This window comes from Labeo rohita, chromosome 8 (assembly GCF_022985175.1).
Source record: "Labeo rohita strain BAU-BD-2019 chromosome 8, IGBB_LRoh.1.0, whole genome shotgun sequence".
NCBI classification, from domain to species: Eukaryota; Metazoa; Chordata; class Actinopteri; order Cypriniformes; family Cyprinidae; genus Labeo; species Labeo rohita.
Genome location: NC_066876.1, coordinates 28,613,996 through 28,641,840, shown reverse-complemented (window position 1 = coordinate 28,641,840; position 27,845 = coordinate 28,613,996). Strand labels below are relative to the sequence as shown.

The window sequence follows — 27,845 nt, the reverse complement described above, 5'->3', positions numbered from 1 at the left end:
TAATTGATTTTATTTGATTGTATGTTTTTTTTTCATATTGTAACTTTTGTGCCATTACATTGAATCCAATACGGGTAAATTTGACCCGGACCATACAGGAAGTGACCTGTTTTCGAACAGTACATGAGGGTTAAACGCTGAAAGTTTTACACCAGCTTAAGATTCAGAGCATCATACCAGTATGACATGTTGTTGAAGTGCTCCGTGAACTGGGTCAGGTTGGGGCTCTTTTCCTCATTCTGTTCCTTTGCCCAAAGTAACACCTCTGGGATCTGCAGATGTGACAGAAAAATGTGTTGGAAAATCCTAAATCTCTAAAGGTAGGAAGCTTGATGAATGACATTAGAAAAGCAGTACCTCTATTTTATAAAACAGTTCTGCATCGAGGAGAGTCAGCTGGTCTGCGATCTCATGACTACGGAAGTCATGCAGAGTGCCGGGCCTGTTAACAAACAGAATCAAAATGAGTTAAATTCACTCTAAACCATCGGGTTTTTTTTTAAAAGACACACAATTTAGATGAGCATTACCTGGCAGCCACACCTCGTGCAGCCAACGTTTTGAGAGAATTAGTGTACTGCAGCAACTTCTTCTGTTGGACTTTATCTAGGATGTTCTTGCGCAGCACCCGGGCCAAAGTGAGTTCACCGTTACACAAAAGATTGAACACAAGCTCCATGAGCTGCTTCAGGATGTCTTCTGTCAGCTCCACCAAACTGATGACACATGAATAAATACCATTTTAGAACTTTAGAACTCAAGCTGCTTCAACTGTAATCCACATAAGGTTGAGGTCAAAAGTTTACATACACCTTGCAGAATCTGCAAAATGTGAATTATTTTACCAAAATAAGAGGGATCATCCAAAATGCATGTTATTTTTTTATTTAGTACTGACCTGAATACGACATTTCACATAAAAGACATTTACATGTTGTCTACAAGAGAAAATTATAGTTGAAAAACAGTTGAATCTATAAAAAATGACCTTGTTTAAGTTTATACACTTGATTTTTAATACTGTGTTGTTACCTGAATGATCCACAGCTGTGTTTTTTTGTTTAGTGATAGTTGTTCATGAGACCCTTGTTTGTGCTGAACAGTTAAACTGCCTGCTGTTCTTCAGAAAAATCCTTCAGGTCCCACAATTATTTGGTTTTTCAACATTTCTGTGTATTTGAACCCTTTTCAACAATGACTGTATGATTTTGAGATCCATCTTTTCAAACTGAGGACAACTGAGGGACTCATATACAACTATTATAGAAGGTTCAAATGCTCACTGATGCTTCAGAAGGAAAAATGATGCATTAAGAGCCAGGGGGGTGAAAACGTTTTGAATATGAAGATCAGGGTAAACTTCCATCAAAATCATACCGTCATTGTTGGAAAGGGTTCAAATACACCTATTTTCCCTCTTATTTTTGTAAAATAATTAACATTTTGCACGGTGTATGTAAATTTATGATCTCAAATGTAGTAGTCCCTTTATAAAGTATGTATTTGATATCCCGTAATTGAGTTTCAGCTCACCAAAGCTCGTCCACGACGCGCACCAGCACGAAGAAGGTGTTTTTACTAGCTCGTTGTCTGATAATGTCAGAGCTGAGAGAAAATCTAGTATATGTGTTCAGAGTTAAGGGAGAAAAAGGGAGCTTGGTGTGTAAAAAGGTTGGCAATGCAAACATTTATAAAGTGCCCTCCTGCACGCTCAGAAAGGATATCTATAGCGGAGCTTTTTAATGAGGTCCTCTGGGGTAAGAAACGTTCGGTATGTGGTCAAAAAAGCTTCACAGTATAAAACTCGATCTACAAAAGAGAACATAAGATACATTTATTTAATCATAATTATAGGTTAAGATTTAAGAATGAGAAATAGATTCAAGTAATAAATAAAATACAAAATATTTGGGTGAAATATATATTAAAAATAGCAATGTTGTGAAATATTATTACTTTTTAAAATGACTGTTTTCTATTTGAATATATTTTGAAATGTAATTTATTCTTGTGATGCAAAGCTGAATTTTCAGCATCATTACTCCAGTCTTCAGTGTCACATGATCCTTCAGAAATTGTTCTGATATGCTGATTTTCTGCTTTTATTATCATCAATGTTGAAAACATTAAATTGTGTATCTTAATATTTTTGTGGAAACTGTGCTACATTTCTTTAATAGAAATTTGTATAAAAGTATTCATTTCTTTAAAGTTTTTTTTTTTTTTTTTTTTTTTTTTTTACATCAACCTTAAATTTTGAACGGTAGTCAGAAAGCTACATTTTGAATCTCAGAGTTTGTTCAATTCATACATTATTAAAAAAATAAATATTTCACACAACTCCTTCAGATTAGAAGAGATTATTCTTACCTTTGCGATCTGTTTCGGTGGCATGAACTAATAAAATATCGCCTGATCCAGATCTGACATCAGGGCCGTCATCGTTCTGAGAAACACAGATTAGGATTATGAGGTTTTCGACAAGCAGGTCAAAGTTAGAGCTTTTCATGTAATCAGCTCCTAAATATAACTTAGAGGGATGTGCAAAATAATATTTTCAAAATCTATTAGTTGAACAACGGAAGCCCTATATATTTAGAGTCAACTGAACCCCAACAGGTGGAGATGTCCGGATGTTTCGTTTCAAGACACATTCTTGTTTTCAAAAGCAGAATGGAACAGGAAGCAGGATGTCTGCTCACTAGAATCATACATTTCCTGTCTTACTACAGAATACAAGCGGTCCGTTTATTAACAACTTACGTGTTCATTCAGAGGAGATGCTCTCTGCGGTAGGTCTGACCTTGCAGTGTGAACAGCAGTATTTCACTTGTATTTCAATACTGGGGTTCACCACAGCAGCACTTGCAATGATTTTAATTCACAGGCAGAGGGCAGAAGAGCACACTAACACTTTGACTATCGGTGCATTCTAAATGTAAAGCTTACCATTTTTGTACACATTTCACATTAATTACCTCTTGCTTTAGTGTTAGGTGAGAAATGATCTCATCGTGATCTATCAGATAGAGCTCGTCCACCTTGTCTGAGGTCATCTCTGAGTCCACACACTTCTGCTTCCAGCTGTGGATGAGAGGATAGGTTATCAAAAATACAAAACATAGAAGGCAAATGCATCTTCTGGTGGGAGAAAATAAACACCCAAAGTATTTCTTTAAAGCTATAAATGTTACCCTTCTCTGTCAGCTGGATCTTTGCTGTGTTCTGAAGCCGAGTCCTGAAGTGAGTCCTCAGCGCCACAGGAAGAGTCCTAGCAATGACAGAAAAATATTTCAAACTTTTGCTACTAGGACCATCACTCCATCTAGACCAGAATGGGGTGAAAAATGAGACATCAGTGGCAAAAGGCTTCACAGGAACAGCTGGTTTTTCAATATTAATAAGATACAAAATACAGGGAACAGCACAAGGTGATAGTTCTGCATTTCACAAAACATTAAACACAGAATTAGGGCATATTGATAACACACTGCAATATTGTCAGGTCACTGAATAACTATATACACCACCATTAAAAGGTTTGGGGTTAGAAGGAATATTTTTATGCTCTCCTAGGCTGCATTTACTTGATCAAAACTATAGTAAAACAGTACTATGAAATTTTAATGCATTTTAAAATAACGGTTCTCTGTTTTTTTTAAACTGTAACTTATTCCTGTGATGCAAAGCTGAATTTTCAGCATCATTACTCCAGTCTTTTGCATCACATGATCCTTCAGAAATCATTGTAATATGCTGATTTGCTTTTCAAGAAACATTTCTTATAATTTAAATGCTGAAAACAGCTGTGCTGCTTAATATTTGTTTTTTTTCAGGATTCCTTTATTTAAATAACAAAGCTCAAAAGAACAGCATTTATCTGAAACATTTCTGAAACAATGTAAATGTCAGAAATTTTGTGCAATTTAATGCATCCTTGCTAAATAAATGTATTAATTTGTTACAAAATAAATAAATACAGACCACAAACATTTAAATGGTAGTAGATCAGCTTTACAGAAAGAGCCTTAATACCCATGACATGCATGAAGTGATTATCAATGATTTTCAAAAATAAGGTTAGAAAAATCATTTGCGCTAAGCTGTTAATTTATAATCAAACACAAATAATTCCTGGGGAAAGCAGACTGTGTGAGTTTACATGAAGTTTTTATGTCTATACATAGTTAGTATATACACCATGGACAATGATATACACATATATGCAAACACCAAAATATTGCACTGCAATGTACTGTTTTGACAATTAATGTTGTTCTTTTTAATCGTTTGTACACAATTACATCATTTCATTAATTTTCACTTTATTCAGGGAATGCTGAAAATTGATGTGAACGTTTATTCTTTTGTCACGTCACATTTTAAGGCTGAAAAGTAATTTTGCAGAAATTTAACACTGACGCGACTGAGTAAAATTACAACACAGCTGTCCGGACACATTAAGATGACCTATATTATGTAGCATTACATACGTCTATATACTTACACTGCCGTTCAAAAGTTTGGGATCAGTAAGATTTTTAATGTTTTTTAAAGATTCTTATGCTCATCAAGGCTGCATTTATTTCATTAAAAATACAGAAAAAAAGTGTAATATTGTGAAATATTATTGCAATTTAAAATAACGGTTTTCCATTTTAATATCTTTTAAAATATAATTTATCCCTGTGATACAAAGCTAAATTTTCAGCATCATTACTTCAGTCTTCAATGTCACATGATCCTTCAGAATTCTTTCTAATATGATGATTCATCACCAATGTTGGAAACTGATTATTACTTTTATGTATTTTTTTTTTTCTTGGAACCTGAAACTTTTTCCAGGATTCTTTAAGGAGTAAAAAGTTACAATAAACAGCATTTATTCACAATAAAAATGTTTTGTAACAGCATACACTACAGTTTTTCTATCTTTTTTTGAAAGAAATTAATATTTTTATTTACCAAGGATGTGTTCAATTTATAAAACTGAATTATAAAAAAAGTATTACAGGTTCCAAAAAAAATATTAAGCAGCACAACTGTTTTCAACACTGATAAATCAGCATATCAGAATGATTTCTCAAGAATCATGTGACACTGAAGACTGGAGTAACGATGCTGAAAATTCAACTTTGCATCACAGGAATAAATTATATTTTAAAGTATATTAAAAAAGAAAACAGTTATTTTAAATAAAATTGTAAATAATAAATTGTAATAATATTTTACAATATTTCTGTATTTTGGATCAAACAAACACAGCCATAGTGAGCATAAGAAACTTAAAAGTAAAAGTAAAAATTGTGAACAGCAGTACAGATGGATCTCATGATCTGTTTAGTGTTTTAACTGCAGGTTTATTTTTTGAAAAACACACAATCATCAAATCAACAATTCCTCTTTTCAGTTCTCGATTCTATTAGAACAACTCAATTTCACAACAATGTCTGCACACAAAGTCATCAAAAAAAACTACAGGCCTCTTTTTTTGCCCAAGTAGTTTTTTTTCCCCACACTGCATGCAAATTCCTGCACAAAGTCACCAAAATACATAGTAGATGTTTAATTTCCATCAATACAGAGCTGGATTTTAAACTTGTGAAATGTAACTGTGAGCGGGGCCGCACAGCATGACAAAATATCTTGTGCAACAATATTGACAGTCATGGCCGGTTAGAACAAAAGCTCATGCAAGAGATTTCTTGTTTGTCGCTTTTGGGCAATGTGTCTTGACAGTAGGTGTTAAGTTAAATTTGCGATTAACCAGTCTCATGATGCAAAGCCAAGCATTACAGTGACAAACGGCACAAGCGCAGCATGTGAGAGCACCGACATGTCGGCTGCAAACGCTGACATGCTGTTACTTACTCCATTGGAGAGAGTCACATCTCCATTGGCTTGGTTGGATGAATACAGATTGACGTATTCACCCTCCCCACCTTCATCATTAGCACTTTCGCTCTACAGGAAAACAAGAGGAAGGACAGCACAAGCATTGACAGGCGTCAGAGTAAAGGTGTGGTTCGGAGCTGATGCCCACAAAGACGAAGAACAGCTGAAATAAACTTGACAGAGGGAATCAATTGCTTTGGTGGGCCTGAAATCAAAGGACACTCGGTAGCAAAGCAAGATAGAGCACGGCCAGCCTCTGGAAACTTGGCACGACGTTGTGCATTAAACTACATGAAGCTGAACTGTGTTAACGTTGACTGTCTAAAACACTCTTAATTGTGGTAAAATCAATGTAATGCAAGGCCTCAAGAGCTGCTCTCTGCTCAACTGTGGGAAAAGAAATGCGATAAAAGACATTAAATGTTCAACACGATTACATTTATTCATAGCAATAAACAATTCCTCCATCAAATAAAATTGTTTATAAGCCTAAAAGTCTCTAAACTGAAAGCAAGCATCATTTATCATGTAATAAAACCGTATTGCTTCCATTTTAATCAACATAGCTGTCCACATTATAAGTGTATTGACGTCAGTCTCTTGAGCAGACAGCGTCATTGATTATAATGTGAGCAGTGGCAATAAGCCGTGTGCTTCCAGTGTAGACTAATGTAATAGGAAGTAACTGTTTTCTCTGACAATTTAATGTAATCACAATGGTTTTCCTTATTGCATTTCATTCAGTTTGAGTCAGTTTAATTAAATTAAATTAATTTCAAATGACTATTGTGGCATAACTGGATGATTAGATTATCCAAGGAAAAATACACATAATTTAAAAAAAAAAGCTACACATGTACATTACCTGTTAAAGGTTTTTGAACAGTAAAATTTTTCATGTTTTTTAATAAAGTCTCTTCTGCTCACCAAGCCTACATTTATTTGATCCAAAGTACAGCAAACAGTACACTTTTGAAATGTTTTTACTATTTAAAATATTTTTTAATTTGAATACATTTTAAAAATGTAATTTATTCCTGTGATTTCAAAGCTAAATTTTGGCATCATCATCCTTCAGAAATTATTATAATATTCTGATCTGCTGGTCAGAAAATATTTATTATTTAATTTTTTTACAAATTATTTAATATTCTTTGATGAATAGAAAATTCAGAAGAAGAGCATTTATCTGAAATAGAAATATTTTGTAATATTATATATGTCCTTATCATCACTTTGGATCAATTTAAAGTATCCTTGCTAAATAAATTATTTTTTATAATTTCTTAAAAAAAAATTATATATATACATATTTATATTTATTTTTTATAGTACAAATTTTTCAAAATTTTACTGTTTTTGCTGTACTTTGGATCAAATAAATGCTTGGTGAGCAGAAGAGACTCCTTTAAAAAAAACATTAAAAATCTTACTGTTCATAAACTTAAAAAAATATGTTCTGAAAGCATATAATATTTTTTGTAAGCCACTTTGAACTGCATTTCTTGTATGAAAAGAGCTATATGAATAAATAAAATGTGTATTAATAATAATGATAATAATGATAATAATAATAATAATAATAATAATAATAATAATATATTGCATTTTGTGTTATGAATAAAAATGTATTGGGTCGTAATATTCTATGTAATATTATTTATTATAATATCAAATTATAATTAATGTTGAATACAAATGTACATAAAATCAATGAAATAATAATAATCTATAATTATAATTAAAAGAACAATAAAAACAACAAAAACTACAATAATAAAAACTTACTATCACCATCTTTTAATAAATACAGACATAAAATCCCACAGCTGCTCCATTAAATTATTGCCACTCCCTATATAAACATCTAATATAAAGAAAGGGGACACAAAGCACCAGCTACAGGTCACTTACATTTAGTAGTCGCTTTCCCAATAAAAGGTATTGAAACGAGTCCCCTGTGATTCAGTAGACTTAGTCAGAGGATACGGCTCAGCAGACATAACATCATAAAAGGCAGCTCAGTCACCTAACAGCAGGAAGCCCGACGAGCCCCTGCAGGATGATGCATGTTTAACCTGAGCTTTTCAGCAGGTCACAGTTGCAGGACCCCTGCCTGGTACAAGCTTTTGACTCTTTAGATCTCCGCCACTAAAGACTAGAGGCGTGTGCAGAAAAAAAAAAAAAAAAAAATCCACTGAACCCTAACAAGGCAGTGCCGCCGTTAATTGAGGTTGTGAACTATTTGCTGCCTACAGGCTACAGCATCTGTGATTCATGTGAGCCATTATGAACATGTTTTCTCTTGTAGCCGCTGGCACACACACCTACACAGAGTCAATAATTAGACAATCAGCAGTGTTTGCATGTTTGCGCTACTTCACAGCATGTGAAGCCGAATTGAAAAACAACAGAATCAGAACTGCAGTGTTTGAAATCCTGCAGCATAGTATTGAATGTATAGATTACTCAAAAATGAAAATTTGCTGAAAGATGTAGCAGGGCTCTATGCTTACTATTTTACTACCATTTTAGGAGCACAGTCAAAATTTCAGGAGCACCTTCTAATCAATAATCCAAAAATCTGATCAAAAATTAGCCTTCCCATTACGAGGTGATATTTGACTCCTTAAAGTGATTTACAGGGAAATTTTGTTTTTACCTTTGTAATAGCATTTTTAAAACTTTTTTTAAAAGCATCTTTTGTGTCACATTTTTAACACATTACATTTTATACGCTTTGTATAATTTCTAATTAAAACAACAGAATAACAATAAGTTACCAATCAAATGAAATCAGTATTAACAAAATTCATTTGTACTAGAGAGGTGGCGCAGAAGAACACAAAAGTGGCTTGTAGGTGTATTTTCATATGTTTAATGAGATGCAAAGGTGGCATGAGCGAAATCAAATTTATAAACTCATATTGAGAGAACGTTTTAAAAATAACATTTTGAATATAGAAATATTAAATGATTTAATAATGAAACTATAACTGCTATTAAGTGTCAGCAAGTCACTGATTTCATTACTGAATCATTCATTCATTTGATTCGTTTGAACGGCTGATTCATTCAGAAATAAAGCAAGTGACTGTCTTTATGAATGGGAAACTGAATCACTGACTCACTAGATTTGTTTAAAAAAACGCTTGTTCGTCCATAAACGAAACACTGCTGTGTTTGAATGGAGATGTGCAGCGACTTAGCTATGAACGGGTTCAAACTATTTTTAACGACGAAATAGAGCAAAATCAGGCAATAGTGTTATAGTCAGACAATAGTAGTCACTTAATATTAACTTCTTGTTCATTTACCTGTTGTATTAAATCAGTACCTCATTTACAAACTCCCTTAAAAATCATTAAAAGCTGTCACTCATCTGAGTTCATCACGATCTCACAAAGTTCCATTATTATCAACGAAGCTCTTTACACTGCACAGTGAATCTCTTATTTACACTCTCTCTACATTTTGTTTATGAAAGGATTCGTGAAATACGTTTGTGATATATTACTCAAAGTTGCAAAAACACGTAAAAAACCTTTGAAGCTCCCCTCAACGCAAACACAAATACGCTGATCGGGTCACTCGCATTGGTGCTCCTAAATATTTTTTCATAGTTGCCCGCAGTAGTTTTCAGTCGCAAATGCGAATGAAATCATCGCACTGTAAAGCCCTGTGTAGATGAGTTTATTTCTTCATCAAAACAGATTTGGAGAAATTTAGCATTACGTGCTCACCAAAGGCTCCTTTGCAGTGAATGGGTGCCGTCAAAATGAGAGTCCAAACAGCTGATAAAAACATCACAACAATACACACTACACAGTTTACAAGCAGAAACAGTTTAATGATGTTTGATGTTTAATGAACGGTTTGATGTAAAAGGACAACAGGGGATGGACTTTGTCACTGCTCAAGTCCACTTCCAAAACAAAGATTCACATATAATGTACTCACCCCCTTGTCATCCAAGATGTTCATGTCTTTCTTTCTTCAGTCGTAAAAAATTTATGTTTTTTGAGGAAAACATTTCAGCATTTTTCTCCATATAATGGACCGATATTGTGCCCCGATTTTGAACTTCCAAAATGCAGTTTAAATGTGGCTTCAAATGATCCCAAATGTGGTTGTAAATGATCCCAGCCAAGAAAGAAGGTTCTTATTTAGCGTAGCGATCGGTTATTTAAAAAAAAAAATACAATTTATATACTTTTTAATGCCAAAGGCTCGCCTTGTCTTACTCTGCTTGGACTGTTTTTGTTCCGGTTCATGACAGTTAGGGTATGTTGAAAAACTCCCATTTCATGTTCTCCCTCAACTTCAAAAATCGCCCTAAATCGCTGTTTCACCTTTTTTGTTAAGGGTGTTTGATCTTCTTTGCATGTTCATTTGGCAAAGACTGGGTCGGTGTTTCTGCAGCGATGTAGGATGATTTTGAAATGATTTTTGAAGTTGAGGGAAAAAAATACAATTTTTTTGACTTTTTTTTTTTTTGACAAAAGTTTTTTGACATACCCTAACTGTCCTGAGTCAGAATACACAGAGTTCAGGGAGAGAAAGGCAAGATGAGCGTCTGAGATTAAAAAGTATTTAAATTGTATTTTTTTAATGAAAATAACACTTCTTCCTCGGCTGGGATCGTTTAAAACTGCATTTGGGATCGCCTGAAACCGCATTTAAACTGCCCTTTGGAAATTCAAAATCAGGGCACAATATCAGTCCATTATATGGAGAAAATTGCTAAAACGTTTTCCTCAAAAAACATAATTTCTTTACGACTGAAGAAAGAAAGACATAAACATCGTGGATGACAAGGGGGTGAGTACATTATATGTGAATCTTTGTTTTGGAAGTGAACTTCCCCTTTAACTGATGGACTGGAGTCACGTGGATTATTGTGATGTATTTATCTGCTGTTTGGACTCTCTTTCTGACGGCACTTATTCACTGCAGAGGATTCATTGGTGAGTGATGTAATGCTAAATTTCTCCAAATCTGTTCTGATGAAGAAACAAACTCACCTACATCTTGAAGGGAAAAAAAGTGTCAGCGTATTTTAATTTTAGGGTGAACTATTCTTCTAAATCTAAAACTTTGCAAGCACTTCTGTTAAATTAGGCTTTAAAGAAGATATTATTAGTTCAAAAAGACATGAAAAACAAGTTAGAGGCCAGCAAAGCCAAGCGAGACTCACCGTAGGGACAGGCAGGGAGCCCTGGCGGTTCAGAGAGGAGTTAGATGCGGAAAGGCTGAGAGCGGTTTCTGTCTCACCAGGGCCAGGCCCGGACGCACACTGCTGCAGCTGACATGACAGAGAGGAGGAAGAGGAGGAGGAAGGAGACGCAGAGTGTGAGGAAGCCTAGGAGGGAAGAGAAGAGCAGAGAAAGGAAGAGGAAAAAAGGCCAGAGATTCATGCCACAGTGTAGATTATTGAGCAGATGTGAGCTGAATGGAGAAACAGCTCTTAGTGAGAGTAGACGGCATATTAAATGTGATGCAAAGGAAATGTTTTTAATCATGGTTTGTTAAAATTAGACGTGACCAAAGCCCTACTTTTTATTCGCTTCCAGTTAAATATGACGTCTATTCAGTCTACTGTGCAGCAGAAAGGAACAATGTTATGTGAAAGAACTGTGTCGAATATTGCGAGACAAAGGTTTCTATTTTTTGCCTGGTAACTGCTTATGCTTGCTAGTCAGAGCGTGGGAACAAAAACAGGAAATTACTAAAACTAAAAGCACAAATAAAGAGATAAACTGTGTAATACAACTACTAGCACATAGGGTTGCTTTATACCTGAGCTCAAAACTAACCAACACACCTTGGTGAATCCTTCTGTTCAGTCACGTTGAATGGGAGAGAAAACAGTGGAAACCAAGTCTAATGAAACGAGGCAGATGGGTTTGCAAGATAGAATGAGAACGAAAGCAAGAACCGTGCAAAGCATTGAAACAGCTGCTTGTGTTGATTTTATAGCAATTAAATTAAATATACAAATATATATACACTACCAGTCAAAACTTTTTGAACAGTAAGATTTTTAATGTTTTTTCAAAGAAGTCTCTTCTGCTCACCAAGCCTACATTAATTTGATCCAAAGTACAAAAAAAAAAAGTTGAAATATTTTTAGTATTTAAAATAACTTTTTATTTAAATGTTTTAAAATGTAATGTATTCCTGTGATTTCAACGCTGAATTTTTAACATTATTATTCCAGTCACACAAACCTTCAGAAATCATTCTAATATTCTGATTTGCTGCTCAAAAAACATTTATTTTTTAATTTTGTTGAAAACGACTGAGCAGAATATTTTCAGGTTTCTTTGATGAATAGAAAGTTCAGAAGAACAGCATATCTAAAATAGAAACATTATAAATGTCTTTATGATGACATAAACAACTTTCTTTAATCAATTTAAAGCATCCTTGCTAAATAAAAATATTAATTTCTATAATTACTTTCCCTACAAAAAAAAAATAAAATTTGTACTGACTTTAAGCTTTTTTAAGATTGGTATAGTATATAATGTTACAAAAGCTTTTTATTTCACATAAATGCTGATCTTTGGATCTTTCCATTTATTAAAAAATCCTGAAAAACTAAACCGTTTTAAATATTGATATTAATAATAATAATACAAATATTTCTTGACCAGCAAAGCAGCATATTAGAATGATTTCTGAAGGATAATGTTACACTAAAGACTGGAGTAATGATGCTAAAAATGTATCTTTGATCATAGGAATAAATTACAATTTAAAAAATATTCAAATAGAACAAAGTTATTTTAAATAGTTAAAATATTTCACAATATTTATGCTTTTGTTGTATTTTGGATCAAATAGAAGAACATTTTTTAAACAACATTAAAAATCGTGACTGGTAGTGTAAATATATTCTCATACTTCATATATTTTTCTCTTAAACTTATACGTCTAATGCAACAAACTTTATTTCTAACCCTTGCATTTTTCCTTAAAGACTATGTAAATTTCCTCTTTACATGTCAAATCAGATACAGTGTCTTGTTGCCTTTTCCTCATACCTGTTTGCAAGTTTTCACATTTTCCTCTGGGTCCTTTATGCATTTCATCAGTTATTACATGTAAAAACGTACCATCTTTTTATAACAGTCACTTTGTAAAACTGCATCAGAAAAATCACAAAACAAAACAAGCCTCTGTTCTAAAATGTGTCACGAAATAACTGAGAACTAAAAATAAACATCAGTCGCTAGTTTCTAACATTGAGACGCCACAAAAAGATACGTAGAGCGGCAGGTGTTTCACATAGCCAGGAATAGCACAAGATTTAAAGGATGTGGCCACATTTTACTCTTATTCGAGTTGTTGCTCAGGCATTATCTGAATAAACATCAGACATGTTCACACAATGAGAAAACAGATGATGTAAGATGAAGATGTACTTTTACTGGCATAATACGACACTGATCGCCCAAGGCAACACCTGAACTTCAGTCAGACTAACAGAGAATGAATGCTTTGCTATGAGCAACTTAATATAAGCAATAATCTGACTCTATGGGAAATATAATACGGCTACCATTATGATTAATGGTGTCTCTCAGTTGGAAGAACAACATTGCATCAACATCTAGAGAGGGTGAGAACGAAGCAAACAGAAAGTGTGTACAGCATGTGTGGGCGCAGCACTGACAGCAGTGATCTAGCTCTCACCAGTTGTCTCTGTTTGGGTGGCAGCGCAGGCGGAGGGAGGGTCTCGTCACTGCTGCTAAAGGAGTCGCTGAGACCGTACACTTCCTGAAAACGCTTCCTATTGCGCTGCTCGTAAATGCTTTCGCTCTGAGGCGTCTGGTAGAAAACGGAAGGCAGCGGCTCAGAATAGTCCTCCATAAACTGCATGTACTTTAGGACTGTGGGTAAACAGGGCAAAAAGTAAATAGGTTAAATCAAGACACAGGCAGACACTTGCACATGCATGAAGAGGGTAAAGGTTATGATGTCAAAAGGGAGACTCAGACGTTGATGACTGTGTAACTTGTTGCACAAGTCATTCTTGGTGTGTCTTCAGCATTTTATTCTGTTTATTCATGAAATGAAGCAGAATTTGGTCATTCCTATTTTGTATGCAAATTAATACTGATGATTTTCAATATTCTGCTAACTAGAAAGAATCTGTATAAAACAGCTGGCATATGCATAATGTAAATTTTCTAGAAATTGATTTTTTTGTAATAGCCACAATAATTTTATATTTATTTTAATTAACTAATGAATTAATTAGATTATATTATATACACACTCTGGATCAAAAGTCTGGGATCAGTAAAAATTTTTTTTTTTGTTTTGTTTGTTTTTTAAGAAGTTTCTGCCCATCAAGGCTGCATTTAACTGATAAAAAAATCCAGAAAAAACAGTAATATTGTGAAATATTTTTTCAATGTAAAATAACAGTTTTCTGTGTGAAAATATTTTGAAATGTAATTTATTCCTGTGATGCAAACCTGAATTTTCAGCATCATTACTCCTTCAGAAATCATTTTAATATGCTGATTTATATTCGATATATCTATATGCTGCTTAATATTTTTTTGGTTCTATAATAAATAAAACGTTTTTATTTAAAATATAAAAATAAAGTTTAATCTAAAAAATTGTGACAATATTAACTACTATTTAAAAGTTTGTGATCAGTAAATTTTTATTTATTCATTTAAATTAAATTAATACTTTTATTCACCAAGGATGTGTTAAATTGATAAAAAGTTTTTATCAGGTTTTTTGTTTGTTTTTTAAGAAGTTTCTTACACTCATCAAGGCTGCATTTATTTGATAAAAAAAAATCCAGAAAAAACAGTAATATTGTGAAATATTTTTTCAATGTAAAATAACAGTTTTCTATGTGAAAATATTTTGAAATGTAATTTATTCCTGTGATGCAAACCTAAATTTTCAGCATCATTACTCCTTCAGAAATCATTTTAATATGCTGATTTATATTCGATATATCTATATGCTGTTTAATATTTTTTTGGTTCTATAATAAATAAAAAGTTTTTATTTAAAATATAAAAATAAAATTTTATACTATTTATTTTACTATTTAAAAGTGGTGAGTAAATTTTTGTGGTCAGTAAATTTGTATTTATTCATTTTATTTATTTATTTTTTTAAATAAATTAATATTTTTAATCACCAAGGATGTGTTAAATTGATGAAAAGTGATAGCAAAGGCTTATATTGTTAGAAAAGATTTCTATTTTGAATAAATGCTGTAAGAATCCTGAAAAAAAGAATCAAAGGTTCCAAAATATTAAGCAGCACAACAATTTCCAACATTGATAATATAAGTAATAAATCATAGTATGATTTCTGAAGGTCATGTGACACTGAAGACTGGAGTAATGTCTGATGAAAATTCAGCTTTTCATTACAGAAACAATTTTTGTTTTACTATTATTTTTATATTTTATTATAATTTTTTAAAAAGATTTTTACTTTTATTTATTTATTTATTTGACTTTATTATGAGAGTACGTGAATTTTATTATTATTATTCTTTTTCATTTTTAATGAAAAAAAAAAAAAAGAATCACAAGTTCCAAAAAATTATAAAGCAGTACAACTGTTTCCAACATTGATATTAAAAGTAATAAATCAGCAGTAAACACTGGAGTAATGTATAATATATTATAATAATATATAAAATAGAAAATCATTATTTTAAACTGTAAAAATATTTTACAATATTACTGTTTTTTTCTGCATTTTTGATCAAGTAAATGCAACCTTGATGAAGATAATTAAAAAAAAAAAAAAAACATTAAAAATCTTACTGATCCTAAACTTTTGAACGGCAGCATATTTATATATAATAATGTATAATTATTTTTTAAAAACATAAACCATTATGTACATATTTAATGAGAGCAATATCACATGAGTAGCACACAGAAGAACTGGCCAAGGTAAGGTGAGAGCTGACAAGCTCACATCTCTGAAAACATCAAAGCAAATTTTCAAGTAGAACTGTTGTATAAAGTATTACATAATTTAAATATAAAGTACCTATTTATTCACATCTATACTTGTATTTATTGAATTTTCATTTTTAAATAAATATGCAGACAGACAAAACCATCTTTGCCTATATTTTTTCATTCATCCCATCCCACAAAATGAAGATGTCTGCAATGCTCATTAATTCTGAGTTAATAAAATTTAAAAGAGAAAACCAACTCAGCATCCTCCGTGTGACCGCACATAAACTCTTCCATCAAGCCACGCCACTCATGTGCAAATTACACCATGATTCAAGCGCTCCTCCCTCCAAACAAGAGTCTTTCAGCAAGAGCTCATTTCCTGCCGGCTTGGGTGAGGCCTTGAACTGTATTCAGTCAGAGATTTCTCCAACAAAGGCATTATTCCATCTGACCTCACACTGAAGCTGACATCACTGTTTCCCAACCCCTACCCAACACTGAGGGGCTTTAGAGAGTAAAAGTGGTGAAAAACTGGCTTTACCATACTGCGTCATACCTTGCACACATTACACAATGAATTAAATGAACTGTGCAAACAGCTTAGTCTGAAGACAAACAGAAAAGCCAGGACTCAAACTACTTGTTTGGTCATAGTACTTGAAGATTAAATGCTGCTTTTAAAGTTGGCATGAAATATAAATTAACTTGCTGAAATGAAAATTCATTTTCTAAATGCATGTTACTGATCTTATTGTGAATGATTTATCAGTGTACACTTCATTAATTTAGATTTTTTTGACCTTATAATAATTAAAATAATTTTTAAATCAAAATGTCAAACCAAACTCTTAACTGCCAGACTTGTCCAAAAGTTTTGTTAACCCCCTTTAACTGCAAGTTTGCATTCAGATCCGCCTCCATTCAGTCAACAACCAATGGACAGGCAGGGATAGATAGTCCCCGCCCCACATTTTTTTACTTTTTTAGTAATCCGTTTTACTCAGTTCACAATATGGACGAAAAGACCCCAAAATTCTTCAGAAATTCAAATACTTACATTATGAATGTCAACGTTATGCTGATATAGGGAAACAGTCAAACAGAGACAATTTAATTTTTTAGTATTATTTCTATATTTTATTATTATTATTTTTAATTTGGAAGATTTTTACTTTTATTTTATTTTTTGCGCAACTTTATGCTGGTGCGCTGTACAGGAGGCTATTGGCACCAAGAATTTTTATTTTTATATATATATACACATAAATAATTAAAAAAAAAATTATATATACATAAATAATTACAAAAAAAATTATATATATATATATATATATATATATATATATATATATATATATGTGACCCTGGACCACAAAAGTCACTGGGGTATATTTGTAGCAATAGCCAAAAATACATTGTATGGGTCAAAATTATTGATTTTTCTTTTATGCCAAAAATCACTAGGAAATTATGTAAATATCGTGTTCCATGAAGATATTTTGTATTATTTCTACTGTAAATATATAAATACTTAATTTTTTATTAGTAATATGCATTATTAAGAACTTCATTTGAAGAACTTTAAAGGCAATTTTCTCAGTATTTTTATTTTTTTGCACCCTCAGATTCCATATATTCAAATAGTTGTATCTTGGCCAAATATTGTCCTATCCTAACAAACCATACATCAATTGAAAGCTTATCAGCTTTCATATTATGTATAAAGCTCAGTTTCGAAAAATTGACCCTTATGACTGGTTTTGTGGTCCAGGGTCACATATATATATATATATATATATATTTTTTTTTTTTTTATATATATATATATATATATATATATATACACACAAAAAAAGAATAAAAAAATGTGTGTGTGTGTGTGTATATATATATATTTTCACAATTTGCTAATGTTCACTAATTCGTAAAATGTTCTAATTTTTAGCATTACTGGGACAGGACAATACAGACATTCATGGGACGCAAAATGGAAGAGAGGAGGGGACATGACTGCAACCGATAACTATAAAGTTTTAATACTCATTCTAACACACTGGAATTACTTTCAGAAAGATTTTTTCCAGATGATGAATGATAAACCAGTGACAGTAAATCAGAATTCAAACTACTTTAAAGAGCACAAGCATTTAAAGCAACAGATGACAAAACTGTGACACTGTTTTTGTCCATAAAATGTAAGTCATTTGGGTCCAAAACATCATTGCACTTCACTGACTTTCATTGTAGAGATATATATATATAGCAATAGCAATAGCAACAGGCAAAATACATTGTATTTTCTTTTATGGCAGAAATCATCAGGATAAGATAACATTCACTGAAAATATTTTGTAAATGTCCTGCCGTAAAAATATCAAAACTTAATTTTTGATTAGTAATATGCATCGCGAAGAACTTCATTTGGACAACTTTAAAGGCGATTTGCTCAGTATTCAAATATTGTCCTATCCCAGCAAACCATACATCAATGGAAAGCTTATTTATTCAGCTTCCAGATGATTTATAAATTATAATATAATTTTAGAATAACACAGTTGTGACACAGTTGTGACACAGTTTTGTACACCTAACTGCTTATAATACAACATGCAATGATGCGGACACTAATATAGTTATAGTTATCGTTCTTGTTCTGAATAGGTCTTAACTCGGTTTTCCCAAAATGCAACTGCGCAATATGTCATAGCGCTGCCCCACAAGGCTTTGACTAGACAAGCTTTTCTTACTCTGTGACTTGCTATTCTACAAACAACATATCTGACTTCTTCATACTCACTGTGGCGGCTCTTCTTCTCTGGCAGGGGCGGAGGGCTCTGAGGGATCTGTGCGTTCTCAGCAGGGCCATAGTTTCCCATAAACACTCCAGGGTTTGAGGGTGGCATGGAAGCAAATAGAGGAAACGGTGGAGTCTGCACGTCCTCATCAGGAACATTGTCATATTGAGAGTACAGTCGTTCCACCTGAGGCGGAGGGGGTCGTCGTTCCTTCTTCGGAAGAGCGGGCGGTATCGATTGAAGCTGAACAGGCAAGGAGGATGATTCATTGTGAGACTCGGGGAGAGGGCTCAGACAACCCCCCGTGTGTGCGGGAGGGATCTGGTCGATGCTAGACAGGTCCTGATGTAGGAAGTCATAGTCGGGGTCGTAGCTCTCTGCTGTGTCTGAGTAAAGCAGGGGAGAGAATAGAGAAGACAAAACTCATCAATATATTTAAACCACTCTTGTAGTCTGACAAGCTATCGTTTCAACGTAGCAAGGATTTAAGCACTCACCGAGAGTCTCACAGCTGGTGTTACGAGAGCACTGTCCGCTGTCCTGCTCCAAAGACGACAGCTGTTCATCTGACTTGCTCAGTATGCCAATGCTGCCACATGGGGACAGTCGTGGCGATTCCCCTCCATAGGAGTGACTGCCTCCCGAAAAACGCCTTTGTAAGGCCTCATTGTCCTTTAGATGAAATTAAGAACAGTTAACCTCAAGAGACAACCAATCATGAAATATTTGTTCACCTTAATGTTGTTCCAAACTTGTATGGAAAACTTTTTCACTTCAGAAAAGAAAGATTTTTAAAATAATGGTCCCAAATGACAAATTTTATGGACAAAATATTATATCCAAATATTCCATAAATTATATTAGGATTGAATAATGACAGAATTACGACAGAGTGACGTTTCAATGCATGTAACTCATTACTAAACAAATCTGGAGAAAGAGTAAGACCTTAAGCCAGTTATTCATTTTCTATTGATTTTTTTTTTTTCCATTTCATTTGGGATATGTTTTACTGGCCTTTGTAATATTTGTACTATATTAGTGAATTAAAAAAAGGAACAACAAAAATCCTATTATATGTGACCCAACCACAAAACCATTTTTGGAATGCGGAAATTAATACTATTGTAATTATAACTTATTATAGATAATTATATTATATTATAAAATAATTATATTCTAATTTATTCTAAAATTATATTATAATTTATAAAACATCTGGAAGCTGAATAAATAAGCTTTCCATTTATGTATGGTTTGTTAGGATAGGAAAATATTTTAATACTGAGCAAATCGCCTTTAAAGTTGTCCAAATACAGTTCTTAGCAATGCATATTACTAATCAAAAATTAAGTTTTGATATTTTCATGGCAGCACATTTGCAAAATATTTTCAATGAATATTATCTTATCCTGATGATTTCTGCCATAAAAGAAAATACAATGTATTTTGCCTATTGCTATTGCTATATATATCTACAATGAAAGTCAGTGAAGTGCAATGATGTTTTGGACCAAAATGACTTATATTTTATGGACAAAAACAGTTCAAATAGTCTCTAAAATATTTTTTTGTGTTGCTAGGATGACATTAGGATGAGTAAACGATTTATTTTTGGCTGAACTATGCGTGGCTATCTTTAAAAGTGACCTTTAATTGCACTAAACTTCAGATTAATTCTGAGTGATTACTAAAGACCAATTTTAGGGGAAAAGGACTCGTGAGCCACAACCGTTGTCATTTAAAGGTGCAATAGGTGATCGTCTTTAGAAACAGAATTTTGTGTTAGGCTGGTTGAAAGTCTCTTCACATCATTAATCAGTTAATCAAAAGTTAAGTCGTCTAAATATATATAAATGTATTTATATATTCTGTGGAAGGCGTAGGACCAAGAAAAGTTTGTTCAATTACGACATTTGCATACCTCCGTTTGCGCAGACAGCATGCGCGTTCACATACGCTATGCAGATATAGCGAGAATGGCAGGCAAGGATCAACAACCTGATCTTCCTTCCTGGTATTGTAATACTTTTACTAACTGTACAGTAAGTGTTCTCACGGTTAATAACATGTGATGTTGTAATGCTTACTAGAGCATTTACGGTTGGTTTGTGGCAGACTGACAACTGTGCATGTGCAGTAATCTTGTCTCTGGTCATCTGGTCTGTGTGCGTAGACGCGTTCAGGGGGTGTGGCTTTGGACGGCGATTCACAGGGAGGGTGGGACTTTCGCTTTCAGTGCTATCCGGCTAAAGTTAGCATTTTCCAAGATCTCCTATTGCACCTTTAAGGCCCACATTAGGCTTTCAAGTTGCAGATCGGAGGATCAAGGGAACACCAAAATCTCACCTGTCGACAGATACCAATAGGAAGACTTGATCCACTTGTGGTACGACTCATTGGCGCAACCACGGCAATCCTTGTGGGAGACGGTGCCGACTGACGTTTCTTTGGGGGGAGAGCCGGTGGACTGCAAAGGGAGAGCTTGTTTAGCCAATGCTAGAATCAAACAGATCAACTCAAGTCATAATGAAAAGTTAATCAGTCACATACAAGCTGTCAATCAAAAACCCCACAGACAAATTTTGTGTTATGAAAATCTGCAACCAATCCCAAGCGACCAGGAACATTTTTTCAAAGCGAAAGTGGAATTCAGCTGGAACCACAAACCACAACTTCATAAATCAGTCAGTCAGTCAGTCTGGTTAGTTGCTCTGTCGCCCCAAAGCAGCTGCTAATGCTGAAGTCATACAGCAGAGCCACTAGGAGAAGAACTGACTCATAGTGAATGTAAAGTATGTCTGGCTGACATTTACAAATACCAATTAACTTCTGAATAACCAGTCTCAACAAACCAAGTCAGATTTTCTTAAATGGTTTTGCCAGACAAGAGGCTCGAACGGAGATTAAATAAGGTTCTCGCTATGAAGGGAAACTATAAAACACCTGGAGGATCTGTCGTAGTCCTAACACGGTCATTTGTTTTAACAGTCTGACTGATGTAAACTCATTTTCGGCTGTGAGCCGAGAGACTGTTGGCCATGAAAGCATCTACATGCCATTTCAGTGAGCTAACGGTGCTTCACAGTGCATTTGGGATATTAGGGCTGCAACAACGACTGAAAACAGACAACAACAAATTTCATTATTAATCAGGGCTTTGCACTACACATGCAGAACTTTCATCAGAGATGTTGCTTTCGGTATTAAAACACTATTTTAAATGAAAAACAGTGAGCTGCAGTAGAAAAACGATGTGCACAAGTGTACGATGCAAGCCGTCCGAAGCACGCGAGCATGCTAAATGCATATAGTTTCAGGTTGTCACATTGAACACTTTGTCAGAGTAAATGTGGTTGAGAGGTTTTTCACCACAACTTAGACTTCAGGGTTATGTTCTTGTAATCTGAAAAATATTTCCAGCAAGTGTGCAGTTAAATGTTTCAGCCTTGGTCAATTTCAAATACTTGACAGATTGTGTAAATGCTTGCTTGTTAATAAAACAATGAGAGTTCAATCATTTTGACAATGCTGGATGTAAAAATGTAAGTTTTAAATAACTAAAATGTATAATAATGCATCTAAATCTAAAAAGCAACTCTCAAAATTCATTCATTCACACTGCCACAACATACGCTTGTTTTTTTTTGTTTTTTTTTTTCCACAAGAGGGTTTCACAATATCAGCGAAATCCCAGTAGTCAATACCAATACCAGTGTAATTTCACAAAACATCACGCCAATTTCAATACAGAAATATGAAGTAGCAATGAATATGCTAAGAAACACAAACACTGTATATAAAGTTGTTAAATATTAAAATAAAAATGTAAATGTCATGTTGCCTTCAATTATTTCTCAATGATGATAAATTGTCCATTAATTATTCAAGTAAACAATCAATAGCAGTAAGTAGTAATTTTCTTTGCTCAATTTTTTTCTTAATTCCAGAATTAAAATTTCCTGATAATTTACTCACCCTCATGTCATCCAAGATGTTCATGTCTTTCTGCAGTCACAAAGAAATTAAGGTTTTTGAGGAAAACATTCCCGATTTTTCTCCATATAGTGGATTTCAATGGTGGTCAATGGCTCTACATGATCCCAGCCGAGGAATCTTATCTAGCACACATTTTCTAAAAAAAATGAACAAATAAAAAGTATATACTTTTTAAACCACAAACTTTACGTAATGATGTTGGAAAGGTCACATGTGACATGCAGGTGGAAGTACCGACCCAGTGTTTACAAAGCGAATGTGCAAAAAAAGTCAAACGCCCTTTACAAAAAAAGGTAAAAACGGTGTTGGGTGATTTTGAAGTTGGAGGAGAAAATGAGTTTTTCGACCTACCCAACCTTTTTAAACCGAAGTACACAGATGAAGAGCTAACCACATGTGACATTTCCAACATGATTATGTAGTTATGTAATGTCATTGCATAGCTAGTGCAAGTTGAGCATTTGTGGTTAAAAAGTATATAAATATTATTTTTTAAGAAAACAACCAATTGATCCACTATATAAAACACTTGCTCCTTGGCTGAGATTGTGCAGAGCCATTTAAAAGCTGCATTAAAACTGCAGTTTGGACCTTCAACCCATTGGGTACCACTGAAGTCCACTATATATAGAAAAATCTTTTTTTTACTGGGGATGTTTTCCTCAGAAACCTTAATTTCTTTGCAACTGAAGAAAGACATGAACATCTTGGATGACATAGTGAACTTCTCCTTTAATGAAAAGCCAGTGTCTTTTAAGAATCAAGCTGATTGAGAATCAACATGCTGCTGAGTGAACAGACCAGTTGGTAGGCTAAACTTGGCATCAAAATAATCCCCAACAAAAAGCTTATATAGCAGAGACACAGACTTGTTGGAAGGCTGGAAACTTGCCAAAAACATGGAAACGCCAGCAAATAATTCAGAGTACAAAGCAAACTCTCTTTTATGCCAGCGGCACAACCTAATCCTCTTCTGTCTAGACTTGGTATCAGAATAGCCTTTCTTGCTGTTTCTGCCTCTCTCTTTCTTGTCTCTTTCAGCCTTCAGAGGGAAGCTGACACTGTTAAGTTCATTTCTCAGAAAACGGTCCGTATGTCAATGACTGTCTGCTAGAGGAAGCAGAGTCTTTGCTGCTGCACCCTACAAAGACCTGAATTCTCAAGAATACCACTATTTATATCTCTCTCTCACACCTTTTTGTTTTAGGCTTCCCGCAAACCAAGATGGGTCTGTGCAGTCATCTGTAGCCAAGCCCAGCATTTAAAAACATACACAACATGCTGTTGCCAACCACATCACACCTGCAATCTCTAAAAGTTTACTGCATGTAATCCAGATAAAGTAGCATGATAAGATAACACAGCATACTTCATATTTCCTCTTGTAAACTGCTCGCCTTGTGCAGTACCACCTTTTAGACAATCACACTCACTTGTTTCACAGCATGAAGCTTGTAACACTAAATTAACAGCAACTGGCATGAACAGGGTACACAAAAGGTTCTGACATTTTCTGTTATTTTTTTTAAATTTTCATTTTATATAGGGTTTGCCATTTTTCTAAAAACTAAGTAATTGTGAGTTTTTATTTCACAACTCTTTTTTTTTTTTTCTCAAAATGCCATTATATAGACTCACATCTATCTATCTATCTATCTATCACATTCTATCACACAATACTGACTTTTCAACTCACAACTGTGAGTTTATATCACTCATTTCTGAGAAATAAACTGTGTGATATAAACTCACAGTTGCAGTTATAAAGTCAGTTTTTTTTTTACAATTCTGAGAAAAAAAGTCAGAATTGTGAGTTTGTAAAAAAATTTTCTTTATTCAGTGGCAGAAACAGGCTTTCATATTTTTAACCCTAAAATTTAGGATATATCTTAAAGCGGTTTAAAACTGTATTTGTACTATTTCTGTATTTGTACTATTCTAGTAATAAATCTTGCAATAAAATTTAAATTAAATAGAAAAACTAAAAAGAAATATAAAACATTATTTAAAAAAATAATAAAATATTATTTTAAATAGTAATATAAATATCATTAAATAAATGATGATAAATAAACCGAATCCTGGTTGGAAAAACACATATAGATATATATACAAAAAATGCTATAATGTTCTAAAAAAAAAAAAAAATTAAGATTATTTAATATTTTCATACCAATGTTCAGGCACTTTGAGTCCAGGTAGAGGGGGTTTAGGAGGGGCCACCTCCTCATCAGGAGCATCATTTGGGGTCTCTGTGGTCTCAGCTGGGGTAGGGGTATCATTCGAGACGGTTTCCTTCGACTCAATGACAGGGGGCTCTGGGACACTGCCAATATAAAGTGAATGTAATAAACAACATTTCAGTGCTGACACACAACACTGCCTTACAGGTCGACAGCCCAGTTGGTGACTTCTACTGAATTTGAAGGTGGATTTCAACATCATCCACCTCCATTTGAAAGAGTTTCTAAAGGCATAATGTTGTGTTTGAAAAAGGTTTCTATTTACCGCTGTGGGCTGGCGACAGAAGGCAAGGTTTTGACAGGTGTTGTAGGGGAGGGGTGCTCCTGCTTCTCAATGGCGACTTTTACCAGCTCCTACAAGAAACCACAGGCAAAGTCAGCTTTACAAACAACACTATCCACTAAACAAAACCCATGGCTAAATACAGCTGGAATATGGGTAGAGAATAGATGCCAGACAGAAGACAAGTCCTGACAGAGTATCACTGAACATTAATACCTTAACACCATCCAGCACTGCTTTGATCACAGTGGTGACGGTTGCAACTGTTTCTTTATCTTCCAAATTCACCCCCTCCAGCATCACTTGGTCCGACCAGCGAATGAGGTTTGCAAGACTTTGATAGAGTCGACTGAGACAGGAGGACACTCTTGAACTGGTGACAGATGAACAGGGAATTAAAATATTTATATACACTACCAGTCAAAAGCTTTTTAATGTTTTTTTAAAGAAGTTTCTTCTGCCCACGAAGCCTGCATTTATTTGATCTAAAGTACAGCAAAAACAGTTCAATTTTTAAATATTTTACTATTTAAAATAACTGCTTTCTATTTGAAAGTATTTTAGAATGTAATTTATACCTGTGATTTCAAAACTGAATTTTTAACATCATTACTCCAGTCACATGATCCTTCAGAAATAATTCTAATATCCTGATTTGCTGCTCAAAAAATATTTATTATTATTACGTTGAAAACAGCTGAGTCAAATGTTTTCAGGTTTCTCTGAGGAATAGAAAGTTCAGAACAGCATTTATCAGAAATGCCTTTATCATCACTTTAGATCAAGTTAAAGCATCCTTGCTAAATAAAAGTATTAATTACACCCCCCTTTTTTTTTTGAATGGTAGTGTATAATGTTACAAATGCTTTTTATTTCAGATAAATGCTGATCTTTGCATCTTTCTATTCATCAGTGTATCCTGAAAATGTTTCTTAAACAGTAAATCAGCATATTAGAATAATTTCTGAAGAATCATGTGACACTGAAGAAAATTGTCACGAAAATTTAGCTTTGATCACAGGAATAAATTACATTTTAAAATATTTTCAAATAGAAAGCAGTTATTTTAAATAGTAAAATTATTTCACAATATTTTTGCTTTTGCTTGCTGCAGGCTTAATGAGCAGAAGAGACTTCTTTAAAAAACATGAAAACTCTTACTGTTCAAAAACTTTTGACTGGTAGTGTAGTTCATGCAAAAACATGTTTTTTTTTTTGAAAGCTGAACAATAAACTAATTCTCTCAAGATGCTCAAAAGCAACCTTACCTGCTCAGGATCTTGCCATCAAGTTGTACCAAGCCCATGATGGCCTCCAGAACTTTGCTAGCAGAACCAGGAAGCATTTCCAAGACCTTCTTGTCCACTGCCATCTTGTCAATAATCGTTTTAAAGTACCGCAAAGCGCTGACCACTTCTTTCTCATGTTCCTCTAATCGACTCAGACTCTAAATGTGATAAAAAGAAAGTCAGCAATGTCTTCAATAGGTCCAGAAATAACAATGAGATTATTTGCTTTCAGATCACCCAAGTTTTCAGGCAAAAAGCTTTGTACATAAAGTTAACATCTACTACCTTGGTCACGGTCTTCTCTGGAGACTTCACGGGTTGTTCTGGTGGCGGTTTGGATTTTTTGTTTGATGGTGTCCGCTTGATTTTGGGAGAGTGGAATTTGTCCTTTAGTTTCATCGTAAAGGACGTCAAGTGGGAACGCTGGGATTCTGAAGGAAAACAAAAACACACACATTATTATGAGGTAAATTAGCTCAAAAAAGTACATTTCTTCATTGCTGTCAAAATAAAAAAAATGTTGAGTTCAATAAATATTTCCAAAGTATTAAATGCATCTTGCAGTAATTTAGGCAGCAGCTTTCCAGTTCACTGCTCTTTGAGTCATCAACCTTATTCTTTATCTTGGGAATATATGCAAGATGAGACGCAGGCCTTTGTGTACGGCGAAATCCTCTTTGACTACAAACTGAATTGGTCACAGTGGGACTTACCGCTCTCTTGGAGCGTGCCGCTCTGGAACGAATTCTGGTGATGACACTATTGTGCAGGCCACAAAACCATTTAGGGGCAATTTATCCTCATGCACATTAAAGAAATTAAGCGCTTAGGGTTTGCGAGGGCGCTCAGTGAACTTTCAAATCATACGACACAGAAAAAGCAAGAAAGAGTCCGACAAGAGAGTTTAAAGGAGTCTTGTCAGGATATTTGACTCATGTGGATACTAGCTTTGAAAGCAGGGTGTGCATAGATTAAGTACTTAGGAGACACAAAAACCACATGTCAAAGATGGAAGCTTTTCTTTGTATGTTAATGCATTTCCTGTTGAAACAGGAATTTGGGACAGGATCAAAGAGTTTTAGTCACTTTTAAAAAATAGCCAACAGACTGGGGCCCTATGAAATTGTTTTATTTTTTCGCCCTCCAAATTCAGTTTATTTTGTTTTTTTCTGGATTCCGTTTAAATTTTTCTAGACTCTGTTTTTATGATTAAATTCCATTTTATGAATCTTTTTTTTTTCCAGAAATGCTGTGTTGTGTATTTACATATTCTGGTAAATACTCCTTAAAAAAATAATGTTTTAATAATCATTTATTAGCAGTAGAAGTAGTACTATCATTACATTAAGCAATATATTTCTGTCACAATTTCT

The 27,845-nt window shown here is 33.8% G+C and overlaps 1 protein-coding gene across 3 annotated transcripts in view; it reads right to left on the bottom strand.

Moving 5' to 3' along the window:
* The window catches only part of rapgef1a (Rap guanine nucleotide exchange factor (GEF) 1a), a 38,765-nt gene that overhangs the window by 7,215 nt on the left and 3,705 nt on the right, over window positions 1–27,845 (bottom strand). Inside the window, exons 2-20 of one of the 3 annotated variants that reach the window (XM_051117015.1) lie at window positions 26,758–26,903; window positions 26,452–26,630; window positions 25,400–25,556; window positions 25,166–25,254; window positions 24,831–24,983; window positions 21,008–21,128; window positions 19,156–19,330; window positions 18,661–19,044; window positions 13,597–13,793; window positions 11,093–11,257; window positions 5,872–5,964; window positions 3,195–3,271; window positions 2,979–3,084; window positions 2,371–2,446; window positions 1,725–1,809; window positions 1,534–1,626; window positions 531–716; window positions 358–442; window positions 178–272 (exon numbers count right to left, since the gene is read on the bottom strand). In XM_051117015.1, the coding sequence (XP_050972972.1) occupies window positions 178–272; window positions 358–442; window positions 531–716; window positions 1,534–1,626; window positions 1,725–1,809; window positions 2,371–2,446; window positions 2,979–3,084; window positions 3,195–3,271; window positions 5,872–5,964; window positions 11,093–11,257; window positions 13,597–13,793; window positions 18,661–19,044; window positions 19,156–19,330; window positions 21,008–21,128; window positions 24,831–24,983; window positions 25,166–25,254; window positions 25,400–25,556; window positions 26,452–26,630; window positions 26,758–26,903 (2,662 nt within the window). The remainder of the gene's footprint in view (window positions 1–177; window positions 273–357; window positions 443–530; window positions 717–1,533; window positions 1,627–1,724; window positions 1,810–2,370; window positions 2,447–2,978; window positions 3,085–3,194; window positions 3,272–5,871; window positions 5,965–11,092; window positions 11,258–13,596; window positions 13,794–18,660; window positions 19,045–19,155; window positions 19,331–21,007; window positions 21,129–24,830; window positions 24,984–25,165; window positions 25,255–25,399; window positions 25,557–26,451; window positions 26,631–26,757; window positions 26,904–27,845) is intronic. The other 2 variants (XM_051117016.1, XM_051117017.1) reach the window with 2 other exon arrangements.